A 20,733-nucleotide genomic window follows, 5' to 3' on the forward strand; every position below is an offset into this window, starting at 1 on the left:
CACAAAACTCACTGTGAATATGGAGGACAAGTCCTCATGGTGACACTGGTCTGACTCAGACTTCTCCTGTTGATCTCTGAGGACAAGAGATGACATTACTTAACCACATGAACCACATGTATAAGGGCTGATAATCTACTAAGGAGTATTATCATACATAAGCATGAGTGGTAAACTTGACTGTATCCACTCATGCATACACACAGACACACTGTATAAGAGTGATACCATCACTACCAAGTAAACCATCTTCCATACCACTACAAGGCACTATTCCTTTAATACATTCATCAAAGATAGGAGCACTGTCACCCCCAGGTAAACAAGTGTGTTGTGTTTCAACCAGACACTGAAGATGACATCAGGGTCCACCTCACACAGGGCTGCATGTTTGCTAGCAGCCTGCTTTAGACACTGCAGCACTCCTCCACCCAGGAGTTGAAGACCTTCTGGTCTCAACCAGTCTAAGTGTGCTGAGCCCCGCCCGGTCTGTGCTCATACCAGGCCTGGTACCTGCAGGGCTGGACACTGTGTGTGTGATGTGCAGTGTTGGGGGAAGTTACTCAAAAGTAATATATTAGTTTGTAGCAGAGCCAACAGACAAAGCACGGTACCATCCACACCTTTCTCCTACCCCGACAAGGAAAGGGTCTTCCCCCTTTTCCTTATCTCACCCGCAGAGGCTTCAAAGCTTCTGGCCCAGCATGGGGTCAGAAACAGAGACCACACAGCCTCAGTATAAGACAAAGGATTTCTAAGGAAGAACTAACTTTTCTGGATTTACAAACATATTCTCAAGGATTACATGGCTCATGGACACTATTTCAATGACAGTAGTTGATGTGTTATAATGTGTTCTTTTCTCATTTACTTAGAACGGTTTAATTGATGTTTGATTATAACTTCCCTTCAGGTAGAGTTACGTCAGTCCATTTTAGATCCAAAATAATTGTATCACACTAGCAAAACCATTTATGAATGTTGTATTGTTATATTTTGAAGTATAAGCAATCCATGGACATTTCGAAATATCGAACTCAACACTTCACCTATACGCGAATATCAGGCTGACGCCCAGGTGGGGATTAACTGACCAATCAGGAATTCACCTGTACAAGGATACCCCCCTCTTTCCTTTGGGAGTATAAAACCCCCCAACGTACAATCACCCCCGCTTGTTCGTAGGAGTTAAACTGATGTGTCATTTCTAACCTATTCCTCTCAACCTGCAAATTCACTGAGCGCCCGGAACTTTAACGAGAGATTCCGTTTTCTATTCGTTTGGACATAACGAAACCATTGAATTTACCTTTCTTCAAACCGACAAAAGTAACTGCGATTTGCAATACTTCTTACTTGTGACATATTGGCATGTTGTGATTTAATTTGTTGATGTTTGATTTTAGTTTACAAATGATTTACCTGATGTCGTTAGGTTCAGTTACCATACACGTCCACTGTTGCTCTAGAGGCCTATCTCTCTCTCTCTCTCTCTCTCTCTCTCTCTCTCTCTCTCTCTCTCTCCCTTCCCCCTCCCCACGCGCTCTACACAACCATTGTGTAACTTGCTCTCATTAGAATCAAGGCCTACTGTAATGTTTTTTTTTAAACCCTGTGTTTTAGTAGGGATGTGATGAGGGATACTTTAGTATCTACAGTCAGCATCTCTAACCATGTGTTTTAGTAGGGATGTGATGAGGGATACTTTAGTATCTACAGTCAGCAGCTCTAACCCTGTGTTTTAGTAGGGATGTGATGAGGTATACTTTAGTATGTACAGCCAGCATCTCTAACCCTGTGTTTTAGTATGGATGTGATGAGGGATACTTTAGTATCTACAGTCAGCAGCTCTAACCCTGTGTTTTAGTAGGGATGTGATGAGGGATACTTTAGTATCTACAGTCAGCATCTCTAACCCTGTGTTTTAGTAGGGATGTGATGAGGGATACTTTAGTATCTACAGTCAGCATCTCTAACCCTGTGTTTTAGTAGGGATGTGATGAGGGATACTTTAGTATCTACAGTCAGCAGCTCTAACCCTGTGTTTTAGTAGGGATGTGATGAGGGATACTTTAGTATCTACAGTCAGCAGCTCTAACCCTGTGTTTTAGTAGGGATGTGATGAGGGATACTTTAGTATCTACAGTCAGCAGCTCTAACCCTGTGTTTTAGCAGGGATGTGATGAGGGATACTTTAGTATCTACAGTCAGCAGCTCTAACCCTGTGTTTTAGTAGGGATGTGATGAGGGATACTTTAGTATCTACAGTCAGCATCTCTAACCCTGTGTTTTAGTAGGGATGTGATGAGGGATACTTTAGTATCTACAGTCAGCAGCTCTAACCCTGTGTTTTAGTAGGGATGTGATGAGGGATACTTTAGTATCTACAGTCTGCAGCTCTAACCCTGTTTTAGTTTAACCAGCAGAGGTCAGTACATACCCTTCCTCATTAGAAGGCCCTCCTCCATCACTGAACATGATAGGTGGATTCATAGACCTGTCACTCTTCATGGACACACAGCTGGGTACAGGTGAGGCTGGTCTCTGCTGTCTCATCCTGTCAACAAATACAACAAAGTGTCTTACAAACATAAATCACTAAAGTAGACACCACAGATATATCATACTGTCCAACATGTGTTGCTGTAGTCATTCATCAGTAGGGTCAGATCCAGGCTTTAATGTTGCTGTTCAACTTGAATGAGAGTCAGAAAGGCAGGTTTCCAGACCTGTTGTTACTCTGTATCTCTCACTGTGAACCTTTACCACATGGTCTGTATGTCAACCAGGCTGGCAGTCAGTATCTCTAACCCTGTGTTTTAGTAGGGATGTGATGAGGGATACTTTAGTATCTACAGTCAGCAGCTCTAACCCTGTGTTTTAGCAGGGATGTGATGAGGGATACTTTAGTATCTACAGTCAGCAGCTCTAACCCTGTGTGTTAGTAGGGATGTGATGAGGGATACTTTAGTATCTACAGTCAGCATCTCTAACCCTGTGTTTTAGTAGGGATGTGATGAGGGATACTTTAGTATCTACAGTCAGCATCTCTAACCCTGTGTTTTAGTAGGGATGTGATGAGGGATACTTTAGAATCTACAGTCAGCATCTCTAACCCTGTGTTTTAGTAGGGATGTGATGAGGGATACTTCAGTATCTACAGTCAGCAGCTCTAACCCTGTTTTAGTTTAACCAGCAGAGGTCAGTACATACCCTTCCTCATTAGAAGGCCCTCCTCCATCACTGAACATGATAGGTGGATTCATAGACCTGTCACTCTTCATGGACACACAGCTGGGTACAGGTGAGGCTGGTCTCTGCTGTCTCATCCTGTCAACAAACACAACAAAGTGTCTTACAAACATAAATCACTAAAGTAGACACCACAGATATATCATACTGTCCAACATGTGTTGCTGTAGTCATTCATCAGTAGGGTCAGATCCAGGCTTTAATGTTGCTGTTCAACTTGAATGAGAGTCAGAAAGGCAGGTTTCCAGACCTGTTGTTACTCTGTATCTCTCACTGTGAACCTTTACCACATGGTCTGTATGTCAACCAGGCTGGCAGTCAGTATCTCTAACCCTGTGTTTTAGTAGGGATGTGATGAGGGATACTTTAGTATCTACAGTCAGCAGCTCTAAGCCTGTGTTTTAGTAGGGATGTGATGAGGGATACTTTAGTATCTACAGTCAGCAGCTCTAACCCTGTGTTTTAGTAGGGATGTGATGAGGGATACTTTAGTATCTACAGTCAGCAGCTCTAACCCTGTGTTTTAGTAGGGATGTGATGAGGGATACTTTAGTATCTACAGTCAGCAGCTCTAACCCTGTGTGTTAGTAGGGATGTGATGAGGGATACTTTAGTATCTACAGTCAGAAGCTCTAACCCTGTGTTTTAGTAGGGATGTGATGAGGGATACTTTAGTATCTACAGTCAGCATCTCTAACCCTGTGTTTTAGTAGGGATGTGATGAGGGATACTTTAGAATCTACAGTCAGCATCTCTAACCCTGTGTTTTAGTAGGGATGTGATGAGGGGTACTTTAGTATCTACAGTCAGCAGCTCTAACCCTGTGTTTTAGTAGGGATGTGATGAGGGATACTTTAGTATCTACAGTCAGCAGCTCTAACCCTGTGTTTTAGTAGGGATGTGATGAGGGATACTTTAGTATCTACAGTCTGCAGCTCTAACCCTGTGTTTTAGTTTAACCAGCAGAGGTCAGTACATACCCTTCCTCATTAGAAGGCCCTCCTCCATCACTGAACATGATAGGTGGATTCATAGACCTGTCACTCTTCATGGACACACAGCTGGGTACAGGTGAGGCTGGTCTCTGCTGTCTCATCCTGTCAACAAATACAACAAAGTGTCTTACAAACATAAATCACTAAAGTAGACACCACAGATATATCATACTGTCCAACATGTGTTGCTGTAGTCATTCATCAGTAGGGTCAGATCCAGGCTTTAATGTTGCTGTTCAACTTGAATGAGAGTCAGAAAGGCAGGTTTCCAGACCTGTTGTTACTCTGTATCTCTCACTGTGAACCTTTACATTTACATTTACATTTAGTCATTTAGCAGACGCTCTTATCCAGAGCGACTTACAGTAAGTACAGGGACATTCCCCCGAGGCAAGTAGGGTGAAGTGCCTTGCCCAAGGACACAACGTCAGTTGGCATGACCGGGAATCGAACTGGCAACCTTCGGATTACTAGCCCGCTTCCCTCACCGCTCAGCCACCTGACTCCCCTTACCACATGGTCTGTATGTCAACCAGGCTGGCAGTCAGTATCTCTAACCCTGTGTTTTAGTAGGGATGTGATGAGGGATACTTTAGTATCTACAGTCAGCAGCTCTAACCCTGTGTTTTAGTAGGGATGTGATGAGGGATACTTTAGTATCTACAGTCAGCAGCTCTAACCCTGTGTTTTAGTAGGGATGTGATGAGGGATACTTTAGTATCTACAGTCAGCAGCTCTAACCCTGTGTTTTAGTAGGGATGTGATGAGGGATACTTTAGTATCTACAGTCAGCAGCTCTAACCCTGTGTGTTAGTAGGGATGTGATGAGGGATACTTTAGTATCTACAGTCAGCAGCTCTAACCCTGTGTTTTAGTAGGGATGTGATGAGGGATACTTTAGTATCTACAGTCAGCATCTCTAACCCTGTGTTTTAGTAGGGATGTGATGAGGGATACTTTAGTATCTACAGTCAGCAGTTCTAACCCTGTGTTTTAGTAGGGATGTGATGAGGGATACTTTAGTATCTACAGTCAGCAGCTCTAACCCTGTGTTTTAGTAGGGATGTGATGAGGGATACTTTAGTATCTAGAGTCATCATCTCTAACCCTGTGTTTTAGTAGGGATGTGATGAGGGATACTTTAGTATCTACAGTCAGCATCTCTAACCCTGTGTTTTAGTAGGGATGTGATGAGGGATACTTTAGTATCTACAGTCAGCATCTCTAACCCTGTGTTTTAGTAGGGATGTGATGAGGGATACTTTAGTATCTACAGTCTGCAGCTCTAACCCTGTGTTTTAGTTTAACCAGCAGAGGTCAGTACATACCCTTCCTCATTAGAAGGCCCTCCTCCATCACTGAACATGATAGGTGGATTCATAGACCTGTCACTCTTCATGGACACACAGCTGGGTACAGGTGAGGCTGGTCTCTGCTGTCTCATCCTGTCAACAAATACAACAAAGTGTCTTACAAACATAAATCACTAAAGTAGACACCACAGATATATCATACTGTCCAACATGTGTTGCTGTAGTCATTCATCAGTAGGGTCAGATCCAGGCTTTAATGTTGCTGTTCAACTTGAATGAGAGTCAGAAAGGCAGGTTTCCAGACCTGTTGTTACTCTGTATCTCTCACTGTGAACCTTTACCACATGGTCTGTATGTCAACCAGGCTGGCAGTCAGTATCTCTAACCCTGTGTTTTAGTAGGGATGTGATGAGGGATACTTTAGTATCTACAGTCAGCAGCTCTAACCCTGTGTTTTAGTAGGGATGTGATGAGGGATACTTTAGTATCTACAGTCAGCAGCTCTAACCCTGTGTGTTAGTAGGGATGTGATGAGGGATACTTTAGTATCTACAGTCAGCAGCTCTAACCCTGTGTTTTAGTATGGATGTGATGAGGGATACTTTAGTATCTACAGTCAGCAGCTCTAACCCTGTGTTTTAGTAGGGATGTGATGAGGGATACTTTAGTATCTACAGTCAGCATCTCTAACCCTGTGTTTTAGTAGGGATGTGATGAGGGATACTTTAGTATCTACAGTCAGCATCTCTAACCCTGTGTTTTAGTAGGGATGTGATGAGGGATACTTTAGAATCTACAGTCAGCATCTCTAACCCTGTGTTTTAGTAGGGATGTGATGAGGGATACTTTAGTATCTACAGTCAGCATCTCTAACCCTGTGTTTTAGTAGGGATGTGATGAGGGATACTTTAGTATCTACAGTCAGCAGCTCTAACCCTGTGTTTTAGTAGGGATGTGATGAGGGATACTTTAGTATCTACAGTCAGCAGCTCTAACCCTGTGTTTTAGTAGGGATGCGATGAGGGATACTTTAGTATCTACAGTCAGCAGCTCTAACCCTGTGTTTTAGTAGGGATGTGATGAGAGATACTTTAGTATCTACAGTCAGAAGCTCTAACCCTGTGTTTTAGTAGGGATGTGATGAGGGATACTTCAGTATCTACAGTCAGCAGCTCTAACCCTGTTTTAGGTTAACCAGCAGAGGTCAGTACATACCCTTCCTCATTAGAAGGTCCTCCTCCATCACTGAACATGATAGGTTGATTCATAGACCTGTCACTCTTCATGGACACACAGCTGGGTACAGGTGAGGCTGGTCTCTGCTGGATTGGGCTTCAACACAACAGAGACAGACCTTCAGTCTCTCATTTATTCTGACTAATGATGATGTCATAATATCACTGCTGAGCTCTGAGATGGAGAACAGTCATGAACAGGTATGGATTCTCATCTTACCTCTTAGCTTTGGTGTCCATGTCATGTTCACCAGAGAGACTCATTTTAGAGGCAGGGACCCCTTCTTCTCTCTCCCCAGAGAGACTCATTTTAGAGGCAGGGACCCCCTCCTCTCTCTCCCCAGGGTGACTCATTTTAGAGGCAGTGCCCCCCTCCTCTCTCTCCCCTGAGAGACTCATTTTAGAGGCAATACCACCCTCTTCTCTCCCTCCACTCTCTAAAATACAGAACGTTCCTCTTCAGGGTCTGATTAGTAGAAGTATTTTGAAGCCAGACCTGTAAACAAACAAGTTAGAATCCAACCTTATTAAACTGCTACCTCAAGAGAAGAAGGATAGGATAACTTACTTTTTACCCTGATTCATAACACCCCTCTATGATGTAAACAACTCAATTAAAACACATACAAAACAAAAACTGTTCATTGATAAACATTGATGACACACCAATGTGACAAAAACAGCTTTGTTAAAACTACTTCAGTATCTCAGTCTGATACTGACATAAGATAAGACAACAAGTACTGAGCACTAACTCACTTCCTCTTAGAAAAACCTTAACGGACCTGTCACATGTCTCTGTGGATGTACGTTAGTTTTTAGTATATGTGAAGAAAAAAATGTAATTGGAAGATTTATAATTTGTTTCTAAACGACCATCAACACTATGGCTGGTTAATTATATGAAACAATAAAAGTGATCTTGATATTATTAGACCATAGTGAGTTAGTTATAACTTGTTGCATGTTGGCCATTAGACTGAGCGAAAGGCCGTTTCATTTCCTGTTAGAAAACTGTGGTACTAAGATGCCATAACTCTGAAACCTCCCCTTCTCTTTTACTGTATGTGTACATTGATACTGGGAAAGAATATTGTAAAATGACTTACTTTAAAATCTTCTTTTCAGTTTGAGAATCTGTTTTACACATTCTTTTAGTCACAAAATGGATCCTGTAAAAGATATTTTGACTTTCACTTTCACCTAACCCTCCTCTTTCATTTCAGGCCTCACCCACCTCCTTATATCAGCCAATAGGAAACAGGAGGAGCTGAAACTTGATCCTAAGAGCAGGAGCTGAAAAGAGACAAACACGCAGGAGAAACACCACACATAAGAAATGTAATGATCTATTTCATTATATAATGTATATAGTTGATTTTAATGAATCCACAACATATGGCTAAGAAGCTACAATTAGATGAATCTATATGTAATGTATGGCGCTAATGTTCACATTTCAGTAGAATATGATTATTAATATCATGGTGTTCTGTTCTGTCTCTGACACCTAAACTGATGATTCAGTGTGTTCTCAAGCAGCTTTGCTTTAGATCTAGAACAGTTACTTCCAGTTTTTTTCCAACTGCTAACACACTAAAATGACATGCACAGCACAATTATTTAAACTGACACACCCCTCTTTATCACACACAGTGAGTTAGACACCCCCCTCCCAAAAACTCTTTTCAAGTCTCCAAAAGTCTAAACACATTTTCTGCTTTACACACATTTTGCAATTCAAAATGGCACTTTTTAAATCAATGGTCAATTGTTACCACTTCATTCAGGAAGTAAACACTATGAAAAGACCACAGATGAGCACTTTTTTTTTTACAACAACAATGGAAGACGTTGCAGGAAGAGGGAGGGGGAGAATGAGAGGGGGAGCAAGAATGAGAGGGGGAGGGAGAATGAGAGGGGGAGGGAGAATGAGAGGGGGAGGGAGAATGAGAGGGGGAGGGAGAATGAGAGGGGGAGGGAGAATGAGAGGGGGAGGGAGAATGAGAGGGGGAGGGAGAATGAGAGGGGGCCGTTTTACTGTTGCCTCTGTCATCCGGACATCTAGACTGGAGTACAGGTATGTAACCATCTAGACTGGAGCACAGGTATGTAACCATCTAGACTGGAGTACAGGTATGTGACCATCTAGACTGGAGTACAGGTATGTAACCATCTAGACTGGAGTACAGGTATGTAACCATCTAGACTGGAGTACAGGTATGTAACCATCTAGACTGGAGTACAGGTATGTAACCATCTAGACTGGAGTACAGGTATGTAACCATCTAGACTGGAGTACAGGTATGTGACCATCTAGACTGGAGTACAGGTATGTAACCATCTAGACTGGAGCACAGGTATGTAACCATCTAGACTGGAGCACAGGTATGTGACCATCTAGACTGGAGTACAGGTATGTAACCATCTAGACTGGAGCACAGGTATGTGACCATCTAGACTGGAGTACAGGTATGTGACCATCTAGACTGGAGTACAGGTATGTGACCATCTAGACTGGAGCACAGGTATGTGACCATCTAGACTGGAGCACAGGTATGTGACCATCTAGACTGGAGCACAGGTATGTAACCATCTAGACTGGAGCACAGGTATGTAACCATCTAGACTGGAGTACAGGTATGTAACAATCTAGACTGGAGCACAGGTATGTAACCATCTAGACTGGAGTACAGGTATGTAACAATCTAGACTGGAGTACAGGTATGTAACCATCTAGACTGGAGTACAGGTATGTGACCATCTAGACTGGAGTACAGGTATGTAACCATCTAGACTGGAGTACAGGTATGTAACCATCTAGACTGGAGTACAGGTATGTAACCATCTAGACTGGAGTACAGGTATGTAACCATCTAGACTGGAGTACAGGTATGTAACCATCTAGACTGGAGTACAGGTATGTGACCATCTAGACTGGAGTACAGGTATGTAACCATCTAGACTGGAGCACAGGTATGTAACCAACATTTCTTTCACACTATGAAGTACACCCCATGGCTGATGTCATACACTAACTGTACAAGTTTCCTGTACAATTTACTCTACTGTGGAGAAATATATTTAGGCTGCATTGTCCAAGCCCTATATTATAGTTTTTTTGTTTTTCTAAATGACTGAGAGATGCAACCATGGTGGAGGAAGTGGCCAAATGTTCACCGGGGTACAGGATGCTGCCATTGTAAACTTGGTTATGGAAAATAATCAAATCAGATTACGAGAAATTCAAAGCCACATCATCCAAGAAAACACCATATTCAACAACATTCAACGAGACTCATTTTAGAGGCAGGGCACCCCTCCTCTCTCTTCCCAGAGAGACTCATTTTAGAGGCAGGGCCCCCTTCCTCTCTCTCTCCAGAGATACTCATTTTAGAGGCAGTGCCCCCTCCTCCCTCTCAAAGTCAGAACTTCTCTCCTCAGGGTCAGATTAGAAGGATTTTAAAGCCAGACCTGTAGACCTGTAAACAAATAACAGATATAATCCAACCCTGTCAGACTTTTACCTCAAGAGAGGAAGGAAAACTAACTTGATACCAGTGGCGATTTTAGACCCTTTTTAGGGGTGCTCAAGCACCCCTAAATTTCATCTCAGCACCCCTAAAAATAATAATAAAAACATTTAAAAAATATTGTTTATTATCATTTGATTCTGGTAGTTCATGAAGAAAGGGACATCCTTAGTTTTTTCATTCATTCAATATTTTGCATAATAATACATAAATGTATTTCTTGTTATCCAGTGAAATTAGGGATTTATATTAGCAAGGGGGTTTAGCACTTTTGCAAGGCACTGTATTCATGTCACATTCTCATTGGGGGCTGAGCACCCCTAAAGGTCTGATCCTAGAATCACCCCTGCTTGATACCCTCATTAAGAACACACCACTATGATGTAAACAACCCAGTTAAAATGTATTCAGTACCTCAGTCATTTACCTCATACTGACATAAGACAACAGAAGACAACAAGCTCCACTCCATCATACTGCACCCTCAGCTGTACTGAGCACTACCTCACTTCCTCTTACAACAAGCTCCACTCCATCATACTGCACCATCAGCTGTACTGAGCACTACCTCACTTCCTCTTACAACAAGCTCCACTCCATCATACTGCACCATCAGCTGTACTGAGCACTACCTCACTTCCTCTTACAACAAGCTCCACTCCATCATACTGCACCATCAGCTGTACTGAGCACTACCTCACTTCCTCTTAGAAAACCTTGATGGATCAGTAACGTATGACATGTGTCTGTATGATTATCTATGTTTATAGAGTTTACAGGATTACAACAATGTCAGTGTAATTACAGTATTTAGAATACATTTATAAATGACCAACAACAGCATGGCTCGTTAATCATTTTACCGATCTATCTAATCCTCTTCAAGTTCCTTGATAGAATCAGAGCAAATAAACAATGGAACTGGTGATATTAATCTGAAGGGAATTGGGCATAATCTTTGATAATCATTGAGTGTCTTGCTGCCTGAACAATGAAGGATGTGGAACCTAACTATAAGGGAACTGTACACAGAACAAGAGAGGGAGGAGATGGAGGAATAGGTTCTGCAGAGAGAGAGAGAGAGAGAGAGAGAGAGAGAGAGAGAGAGAGAGAGAGAGAGAGAGAGAGAGAGAGAGAGAGAGGGGGGGGGGGGGAGAGGGGGAGAAAGACGGAGGGAGGGGCGGAAGAAGAGGACAAGACTGTGAGGGAGGTAGAGAGAGAGACAGAGAGAGAGAGAGAGAGAGAGGGGGGAGGCAGAGAGATAAAGAAGGAGAAGGCCTCCAACTTGGAAGATGGCACTAGTTTTATTTATGTCACGGCCACAGCCGTGCCCCCTTGTTTTCGGTTTTGCCCTGCCCTAGTGTTTCCCTTTGTCTGTCATGGTCTTCACCTGTGTCTCGTTGAGTGGTTTCAGTTCTCGTTAGTCTTATCGTGTCCACCTGTGTCTTGTTTGGTTCTGTGTATTTAGGTTCCAGTTTTGTGTCCAGAGTTGGTCTGGTCCTTGCCCTGTAAGTATCTTGTCTGTTTCCGAGTTCAAGAATAAACCATGGTTTTGACGCTCTGACTGGCTACCTCTCCTGCATTTCGTTGTACCCCAACGCGCACCATAACAATTTAGACTGGCTTCATGTACAAATATTTTATGTTTTACAAAAATAGTCTAATGTTAATGATGCATTGTCTAAATGTTTATAACTTTTATATGAATCTCTTCTTTCTGAGAACCAGGCAGTCACTCCTCAACTGTACTCATCATTCCTGCTCATGTCTCAGTCTGTCAGCCTCTGTTCTGTAGAAACCAAGCCAGGAATGAGGAAATGCGGTTGTTGTGAACATGTCCCTCCCTGTAACAGAAGACAGAGCTAACCTGACCGGTTGAGGTAACAGAGAACTGAGAACATTTGAGGCAAAGTTAACCCAGAGATGGACACATGGTGAGACTGAGGGGGTGCAGTCTACAAGATGCAGTCTGTGTATATAGGAGGTCTACAAGATGCAGTCTGTGTATATAGGAGAGGGCTACATGATGCAGTCTGTGTATATAGGAGAGGTCTACAAGATGCAGTCTGTGTATATAGGTCTATAAGATGCAGTCTGTGTATATAGGAGAGTTCTACAAGATGCAGTCTGTGTATATAGGAGAGGTCTACATGATGCAGTCTGTGTATATAGGAGAGGTCTACATGATGCAGTCTGTGTATATAGGAGAGGTCTACATGATGCAGTCTGTGTTTATAGGAGAGGTCTACATGATGCAGTCTGTGTATATAGGAGAGGTCTACAAGATGCAGTCTGTGTATATAGGAGAGGTCTACATGATGCAGTCTGTGTATATAGGAGAGGTCTACATGATGCAGTCTGTATATAGGAGAGGTCTACAAGATGCAGTCTGTGTATATAGGAGAGGTCTACATGATGCAGTCTGTGTATATAGGAGAGGTCTACATGATGCAGTCTGTGTATATAGGAGAGGTCTACAAGATGCAGTCTGTGTATATAGGAGAGGTCTACATGATGCAGTCTGTGTATATAGGAGAGGTCTACATGATGCAGTCTGTGTATATAGGAGAGGTCTACAAGATGCAGTCTGTGTATATAGGAGAGGTCTACATGATGCAGTCTGTGTTTATAGGAGAGGTCTACATGATGCAGTCTGTGTATATAGGAGAGGTCTACATGATGCAGTCTGTGTATATAGCAGAGGTCTACATGATGCAGTCTGTGTATATAGGAGAGGTCTACAAGATACAGTCTGTGTATATAGGAGAGGTCTACAAGATGCAGTCTGTGTATATAGGAGAGGTCTACATGATGCAGTCTGTGTATATAGGAGAGGTCTACATGATGCAGTCTGTGTATATAGGAGAGGTCTACATGATGCAGTCTGTGTATATAGGAGAGGTCTACAAGATACAGTCTGTGTATATAGGAGAGGTCTACAAGATGCAGTCTGTGTATATAGGAGAGGTCTACATGATGCAGTCTGTGTATATAGGAGAGGTCTACATGATGCAGTCTGTGTATATAGGAGAGGTCTACAAGATGCAGTCTGTGTATATAGGAGAGGTCTACAAGATGCAGTCTGTGTATATAGGAGAGGTCTACATGATGCAGTCTGTGTATATAGGAGGTCTACAAGATGCAGTCTGTGTATATAGGAGAGGTCTACAAGATGCAGTCTGTGTATATAGGAGAGGTCTACAAGATGCAGTCTGTGTATATAGGAGAGGTCTACAAGATGCAGTCTGTGTATATAGGAGAGGTCTACATGATGCAGTCTGTGTATATAGGAGAGGTCTACATGATGCAGTCTGTGTATATAGGAGAGGTCTACAAGATGCAGTCTGTGTATATAGGAGAGGTCTACAAGATGCAGTCTGTGTATATAGGAGAGGTCTACATGATGCAGTCTGTGTATATAGGAGAGGAGTTGTAAACATGCTTTCCTTCATTAACCTGCATTGATCAAATCTCCACTTCCCAAGGTGCTGGTTTGTCACTCAGGTCATTTATATCAGTCAAGCATCCTGGACCTGCTAAGACATGATCCTGACTGAACCATATAGACAGGTCATTCTCTCTCTGACACCTATTATGTCCAGAAACAAGACCTGTCCCTTATAAATATAATCATGACACTTCACGCCAATGAATCATTCAGCAGTGTACAAAGAAAAGTATCATGGAGCAACAAAAACACACTAAGCTAAACCTAACCAGACGCTGCCAGTGCTATAAACTAAACCTTACCTGTTAGGCCCTCTGCAACAAAACCTGTTTCTAAGCTAAACTTAACCGTACACCGACAGTGCTCGCAAGTTCAATCTACTGTCTGGAGGTGATCAAAATGAAATATAGAAATTTATATTTTCATTGCCACATTAATCATAACATTTTGTATTTATCAATATTTCTTCAAGAAAATGTCATTTCCCTGTCACTCAGCACCCTTCCCCCACTCTCTCCACTGTAGAGTTTAGTCTGATTCTCATCTATCTGGTTTTACCCAGTTCTACATTCCTGCTACAGGGCTCTGTAGAAACCATGTCATGGATGAGGAAATGCACTTTCACTTGATGCTCCCAGTAGGAATGATGGGTGTTGGGTGGAGTTGTGGGTCTCAGGACTTATAAGAATGATGGGTAAATACGACGTGATCTAAACACATTATTTTAAAAACCTCTGCCAGTCTGATGTACAATCCCCCCTAATCATTCCAGAAACATAACTTGTCACCCAGTGCAAATGAAACATTAACCAATGCACAGAGCAACACAGTGGAACAGGTTTACACTAGATGATGTATTGAATGAAGGTTTATGTCTTCATAGGTTGTCATGGGCTAGCCATCTCTTTGACCCACAATCAAAAGCTGTTAGCACTAGCTCCCCAGTCTATAGAGGATCAAAGTAGTCTAAATATGATATAGAAATATATATTCTTTAAACCCTTAATGACACATAGTGTTGTTGTCAAATCTCCTAGCCTGTCTCCTCCCTCGACACTGATAACTGATAACACAGCACATCCTCTTCCTGTTGATCAGCACAGGTGGGAGGTCCTTAACCACTGACTGACATTGTTGCCAACACACAATAGCCTATGATAACATTTACAGACATACAATAGACATGTTTAACAGACATGAAATCATGTTATATTGTAGCCGAGGATCTATTCTGTTAAACAAACACATGTCCAGTATTTGAAAGGGTTAGACATCCGACCAGGAATAGACATGCTAATTTACTTAATAATACCCTATCCTGGACTGACAGTAAATCCTTCACTCTCCAACATATGAATAAACACCTTCTACTGACCTTTATAAAACTCTGGTTTCACCATCAGCCTCCTCTCTGTGCTCCATCTGGTTCTGTGTGTGTCTGCTGTAATGCTGACAGTCTGATCACCTGTAGTGCTGCCTTGTACTCATCTGATCCCAACATTAAAGACTGCTCTTACTGCTGTTGTTATTGGTACTGTTCATGAACATACAGTACATATTTGAATGTGTCACACCCACATACACACACACACACACACTTATGCTTGGACCAGTTGATCCTGTTTGGAGTCTTATTACTGGAACTTTCTTATGTAAGGGTGCATGCATGCCAAAACAGGATGGGAGAATGGCAGAGATTTGGAGAGAGGGGGAGGTGTAGAGGAGTAGAGAGGAGGTAAAGGAGACAGGGGGTGAGGAGGAGAGAGGGGGAGGAGGAGAGAGGAGGTAAAGGAGACAGGGGGTGAGGAGGAGAGAGGGGGAGGTGTAGAGGATGAGAGAGGAGTTAAAGGAGACAGGGGGTGAGGAGGAGAGAGGGGGAGGTGTAGAGGAGGAGAGAGGAAGTAAATGAGACAGGGGGTGAGGGGGAGGATTTGATCCTGGTTAAGGCATGTTGTGACTCGCACTTGAGATCATTTTTCTTAACCTGAGTCTTGACAGGAAGGAGAGAGAGATAGAGAAAAAGATAGAGAATGTACACTGTGTATATGTGTGAACGTGTTTGTATCAGTGTACTGTATGTGTAAATATACTGTATGTAAGTGTGAGTGGAGAGACAGAGAGAGAGAGAGAGAAAGAGAGGGAGAGAGAGAGAGAGACAGAGAGAGAGATAGAGAGACAGAGAGAGAGAGAAAGAGAGGGAGAGAGAGAGACAGAGAGAGATAGAGAGGGAGAGAGAGAGACAGAGAGAGAGATAGAGAGGGAGAGAGAGAGACAGAGAGAGAGAGAAAGAGAGGGAGAGCGAGAGAGACAGAGAGACAGAGAGAGAGAGAGAGAGAGAGAGAGAGAGAGAGAGAGAGAGAGAGAGAGAGAGAGAGAGAGAGAGAGAGAGAGAAAGGAGCGGGAGGGAGGGATAGAGAGTGTTTTCCATTACTGTGTGTGGAAGCACTAATCAGTGGTTCACAATGCAGCCATGTCCTAGTGCTGCCCCCTAGTGGTGCTACAGGACACTTGTCTCATTGAAACAATGTCAAGACTTTGCAAGTGTTTAGATCCTCAAAGTGTTTCTTCTGGTATTATTCACCTCTTCAGGGGCCCTAGCAGTAGACCAGCTGGACACAACTGGTGTGTCAGAACTCCAAAAAACACAGATCCAATACATGACGCTGCCAGGATCACAGGGTAAGAAGGACAAAAACAGGTTTTATATTATAGTAGAATATGATATACTTGTAATCTTTTCTTCACAAGATAAATACTATATTTTCGGGTTGTCAGTGTTTGTCATGCCTCATTACAGGTGAGACTTACGACAGCCTTGGAGCGAACACCCTCGTCTGAACTGTTTGTTGAATGTATTTGAGTTTGTGTCATCATGAAGAATAAGACTGCCTGCGCTTTGTTTAGTTGAGCTTGTTTTTGTACTCAGTGGGCAGCAGTCGTGGAGTCAGAGGGGAGGCCCTGGACCCCCTGATATCAGACTGGTGTGGTGGAATCTTATCATTAAAAGTCTGAGGTCAGAAGAATGTTTTTATCTGTTTATTCTTACAGGAAGGAGGAGCAGTTCTAAAACAGTACCAAAATGATGTCTGGAATAGAAAGGCTCTCTGACATGACATTATATGAGCACTCCGTTGAACAGTAGTTCTAAAACATTTACATAATCAGTTCAATAGTTCATGTCTATCAAAGGAGGAACTCCACAATATGTAAGGAAGCAAAAAGGAAACAGGCTGCAGAACTTAATACAGATGTTCAACACTAGAGACAGAGCTCAAGACAAGAAAGAGGAAGTTGAAGAATTCCTGCTGTGTGGGCAGAACAACCAGGGTCAAACAGTCACATTTGTTACATGTTTGGTCAGCAAACAATAACTGTTCTAGGCCAAAGAATATAATAAACATCTTGAAGAAAAGTAATTTTATATTACATGAGTTAGACACCCCCCTACCAACACCCCTCTTTATCACTCACAGTGAGTTAGATGTGTGTGTATGTGTGAGTGTGTGTGTATGTGTTCCACAGTCTGTGGAATGCTCTCCCTGATCACCTGAGGACACCACAGACTGTGGAATGCTTTTAAACGTGGCCTCAAAACTCACCTTTTTAACAGAGCCGTTGGTTGATTGACTCACTATTCTGTCCCATTTTCTTTTTTGGTCGACATGATTTTATCTTTATTTTTTTCGCCCTTTCTTGTTTTTAACCTGTAGCACTTTGAGATTTTAGCTAATGTGAAGTGCATTATAAATATTATTATTAGGATACTATAAAGAGAGAGAGAGATCCAGAAAGAGGGAGAAACAGAGAGAGAGAGAGAGAAACTGCTGCAGGCAAAGACGTGGAGGAGGGAGAGGGGGAGGGAGAATGTGCTCTCTTCAGGGGGAGAGCACACATGGGGAGAGAGATGAGGATGAAAACGTTTCAATAGACACACTGAGAGAGCTCAGTGAAGGTAAGGAGGACAGAGACAAGGAGAGGAGGTGGGGGGAGCAGATAAAGAGGGGGGGGGGGAGGTTGTGCATGTGAGAAGGCAGGGAGGAGGATAGGATCTTTCTCTCTCTCTCTCTCTAGGTAATGGGGGGGGGGGGGCAGGGAGCGCAGTCTGTGGTACTGGAGCTTGGCTCTGGCCGGAGGGGGGGAGGGATGGGGACCAGGAGAGAGAGGGGGAGCAGACGGTGGGCTGGGACACAGGCTGGGGGGGGCAGAGAGGGGGAGGGATGGGGACCAGGAGAGAGAGGGGGAGCAGACGGTGGGCTGGGACACAGGCTGGGGGGGCAGAGAGGGGGAGCAGACGGTGGGCTGGGACACAGGCTGGGGGGGGCAGAGAGGGGGAGCAGACGGTGGGCTGGGACACAGGCTGGGGGGGCAGAGAGGGGGAGGGATGGGGACCAGGAGAGAGAGGGGGAGCAGACGGTGGGCTGGGACACAGGCTGGGGGGGTCAGAGAGGGGGAGGGCCGAGGCTGGACTGGCTGCCTGACTTAACCAGAAGTTCTGCTCTCCTGAATAAACCCTCCCCTATCTCCCCTGTCCCCTATAGACCTGCTGTACCTGGACTGACCCTCACCTGTCTGACCACCACGCTCCTATAGACCTGCTGTACCTGGACTGACCCTCACCTGTCACTGACCACCACGCTCCTATAGACCTGCTGTACCTGGACTGACCCTCACCTGTCACTGACCACCACGCTCCTATAGACCTGCTGTACCTGGACTGACCCTCACCTGTCTGACCACCACGCTCCTATAGACCTGCTGTACCTGGACTGACCCTCACCTGTTCCTGACCATGATTCTGGATTAGCCCTTGGTACATCTGAACCTGTGTTCTGAATCAAAGTTCTGCACTTGTGTTTCTCCTGGTCTCTCTGTCCTGCTACAACCAAGAGTCTTCATGACCAGGAATATCTACACCCTTTTCTCTTGGGCTGAATCTATTTCACTTTATTAACCTTCTGTTGTAAACACTCCCCAGATAACTGCTGTGTGCTGATTCAGCAGCACTGGAATGAGAGCAGTGTTGTCATGGCTGTGTGCTGGAGGTCACATGTATATGGGGACAATAACAGCAGTCTCAGACAGGGTTAGGGTTAGAAAGGGAGGGCCGTAGTGTCTTACAGATCTCCTCCACTCCCTCACCGCGGAGGATGGCTACCGATCTCCTCCACTCCTCTGGTGGAATGAGCCTGAATGCCAGGAGACACAGGACATCCCACACCCTCATCCATGATACTGAGAGCATTGTGGAGCCAGTGAGAGAGGCTTTGTGGAGACAAAGTATCCCAACTCTTGATCCACCACATCACATCAGTAACACAGGACAATATTGGCCAAACAACGAAAACAAATTCCCCTGTTTGATGGAAGATGGGAAACTAAACGGTGTTTTAACATTAACCAATGTCCATGCCAATACCACAATGCCAATATCAATATAATTAGGTATTTGACTGTGGGTTAAATCAGAGCAAGAATGAAGTAAGGTTAACATTAAATAGATATTTGATAACATTGCAAATGAATGAAATCAATTACAAGGCAAACATGTTACAAAATGAAGGCTTTAAATCTTACCTACTCTACCATGATTATTGTAAATCAGAGAGAGAAAGCAAGAGGTGAGGAAGGAGAAGGAGTAGGACAAGCCAGAGCTGAGGAGAAGGTCTCAGGAGATGAAGAATCCATGGAACAATGCTTCACAATTCCCTTTATACACATGAACAACCAATCAGACCACATCTTGACCCTTATCAACACATGACTAGCAATGCGACAGTAAGTTACACAATGAGGTGTGAGACCCATCAAGCAGAGACTCTGTCCAGCAACTCCAGATGTTAGCATATGAGAGGAGGGGGCAGGGGGACACCCAGCCTTACAGTAGCATGAGAGAGGAGGGGGCAGGGTGACACCCAGCCTTACAGTGGCATGAGAGAGGAGGGGGCAGGGGGACACCCAGCCTTACAGTAGCATGAGAGAGGAGGGGGCAGGGTGACACCCAGCCTTACAGTGGCATGAGAGAGGAGGGGGCAGGGGGACACCCAGCCTTACAGTGGCATGAGAGAGGAGGGGGCAGGGGGACACCCAGCCTTACAGTAGCATGAGAGAGGAGGGGGCAGGGGGACACCCAGCCTTACAGTGGCATGAGAGAGGAGGGGGCAGGGGGACACCCAGCCTTACAGTAGCATGAGAGAGGAGGGGGCAGGGTGACACCCAGCCTTACAGTGGCATGAGAGAGGAGGGGGCAGGGGGACACCCAGCCTTACAGTAGCATGAGAGAGGAGGGGGCAGGGGGACACCCAGCCTTACAGTAGCATGAGAGAGGAGGGGGCAGGGGGACACCCAGCCTTACAGTAGCATGAGAGAGGAGGGGGCAGGGTGACACCCAGCCTTACAGTAGCATGAGAGAGGAGGGGGCAGGGTGACACCCAGCCTTACAGTAGCATGAGAGAGGAGGGGGCAGGGGGACACCCAGCCTTACAGTAGCATGAGAGAGGAGGGGGCAGGGGGACACCCAGCCTTACAGTAGCATGAGAGAGGAGGGGGCAGGGTGACACCCAGCCTTACAGTGGCATGAGAGAGGAGGGGGCAGGGGGACACCCAGCCTTACAGTAGCATGAGAGAGGAGGGGGCAGGGGGACACCCAGCCTTACAGTAGCATGAGAGAGCGCCTACTGGACATAAACACAGCTACGTTTTTCTTTCTCCCCGCTGTGTGGAAGGGGGAAGAATGATCTCAGCTGGCAGCTCTGTACCCTGAACATCCCACTGGTGACCTTGGGCACACAGCCTGGGTTAGGTCACACCACTGGGCTTGTCTGGTCACCTGAGATGATCAGACAGTCTGCGTGTGTGGACAAGGCACACAAGTCACTCACTGGCTTAGCCGGAGTCAGAGCGAGGAGGAAGCTGGTGAGATAAACGAAGCGCAGGCTGGTGATCGGTTCAAACAAAGGC

The 20,733-nt window shown here is 44.4% G+C and overlaps 1 protein-coding gene across 1 annotated transcript in view; it reads right to left on the minus strand.

Moving 5' to 3' along the window:
• Positions 1-20,733, minus strand: part of LOC136933266 (protein NLRC3-like) — a 102,221-nt gene that overhangs the window by 19,978 nt on the left and 61,510 nt on the right. The window contains 7 exon segments of the mRNA XM_067228587.1: positions 13-76; positions 4,233-4,349; positions 5,576-5,692; positions 6,776-6,892; positions 7,016-7,291; positions 7,905-8,091; positions 15,152-15,283. Of these exon segments, the coding sequence (XP_067084688.1) occupies positions 13-76; positions 4,233-4,349; positions 5,576-5,692; positions 6,776-6,892; positions 7,016-7,194 (594 nt within the window). The 5' untranslated portion in view covers positions 7,195-7,291; positions 7,905-8,091; positions 15,152-15,283.

This window comes from Osmerus mordax, chromosome 2 (assembly GCF_038355195.1).
Source record: "Osmerus mordax isolate fOsmMor3 chromosome 2, fOsmMor3.pri, whole genome shotgun sequence".
NCBI lineage: Eukaryota > Metazoa > Chordata > Actinopteri > Osmeriformes > Osmeridae > Osmerus > Osmerus mordax.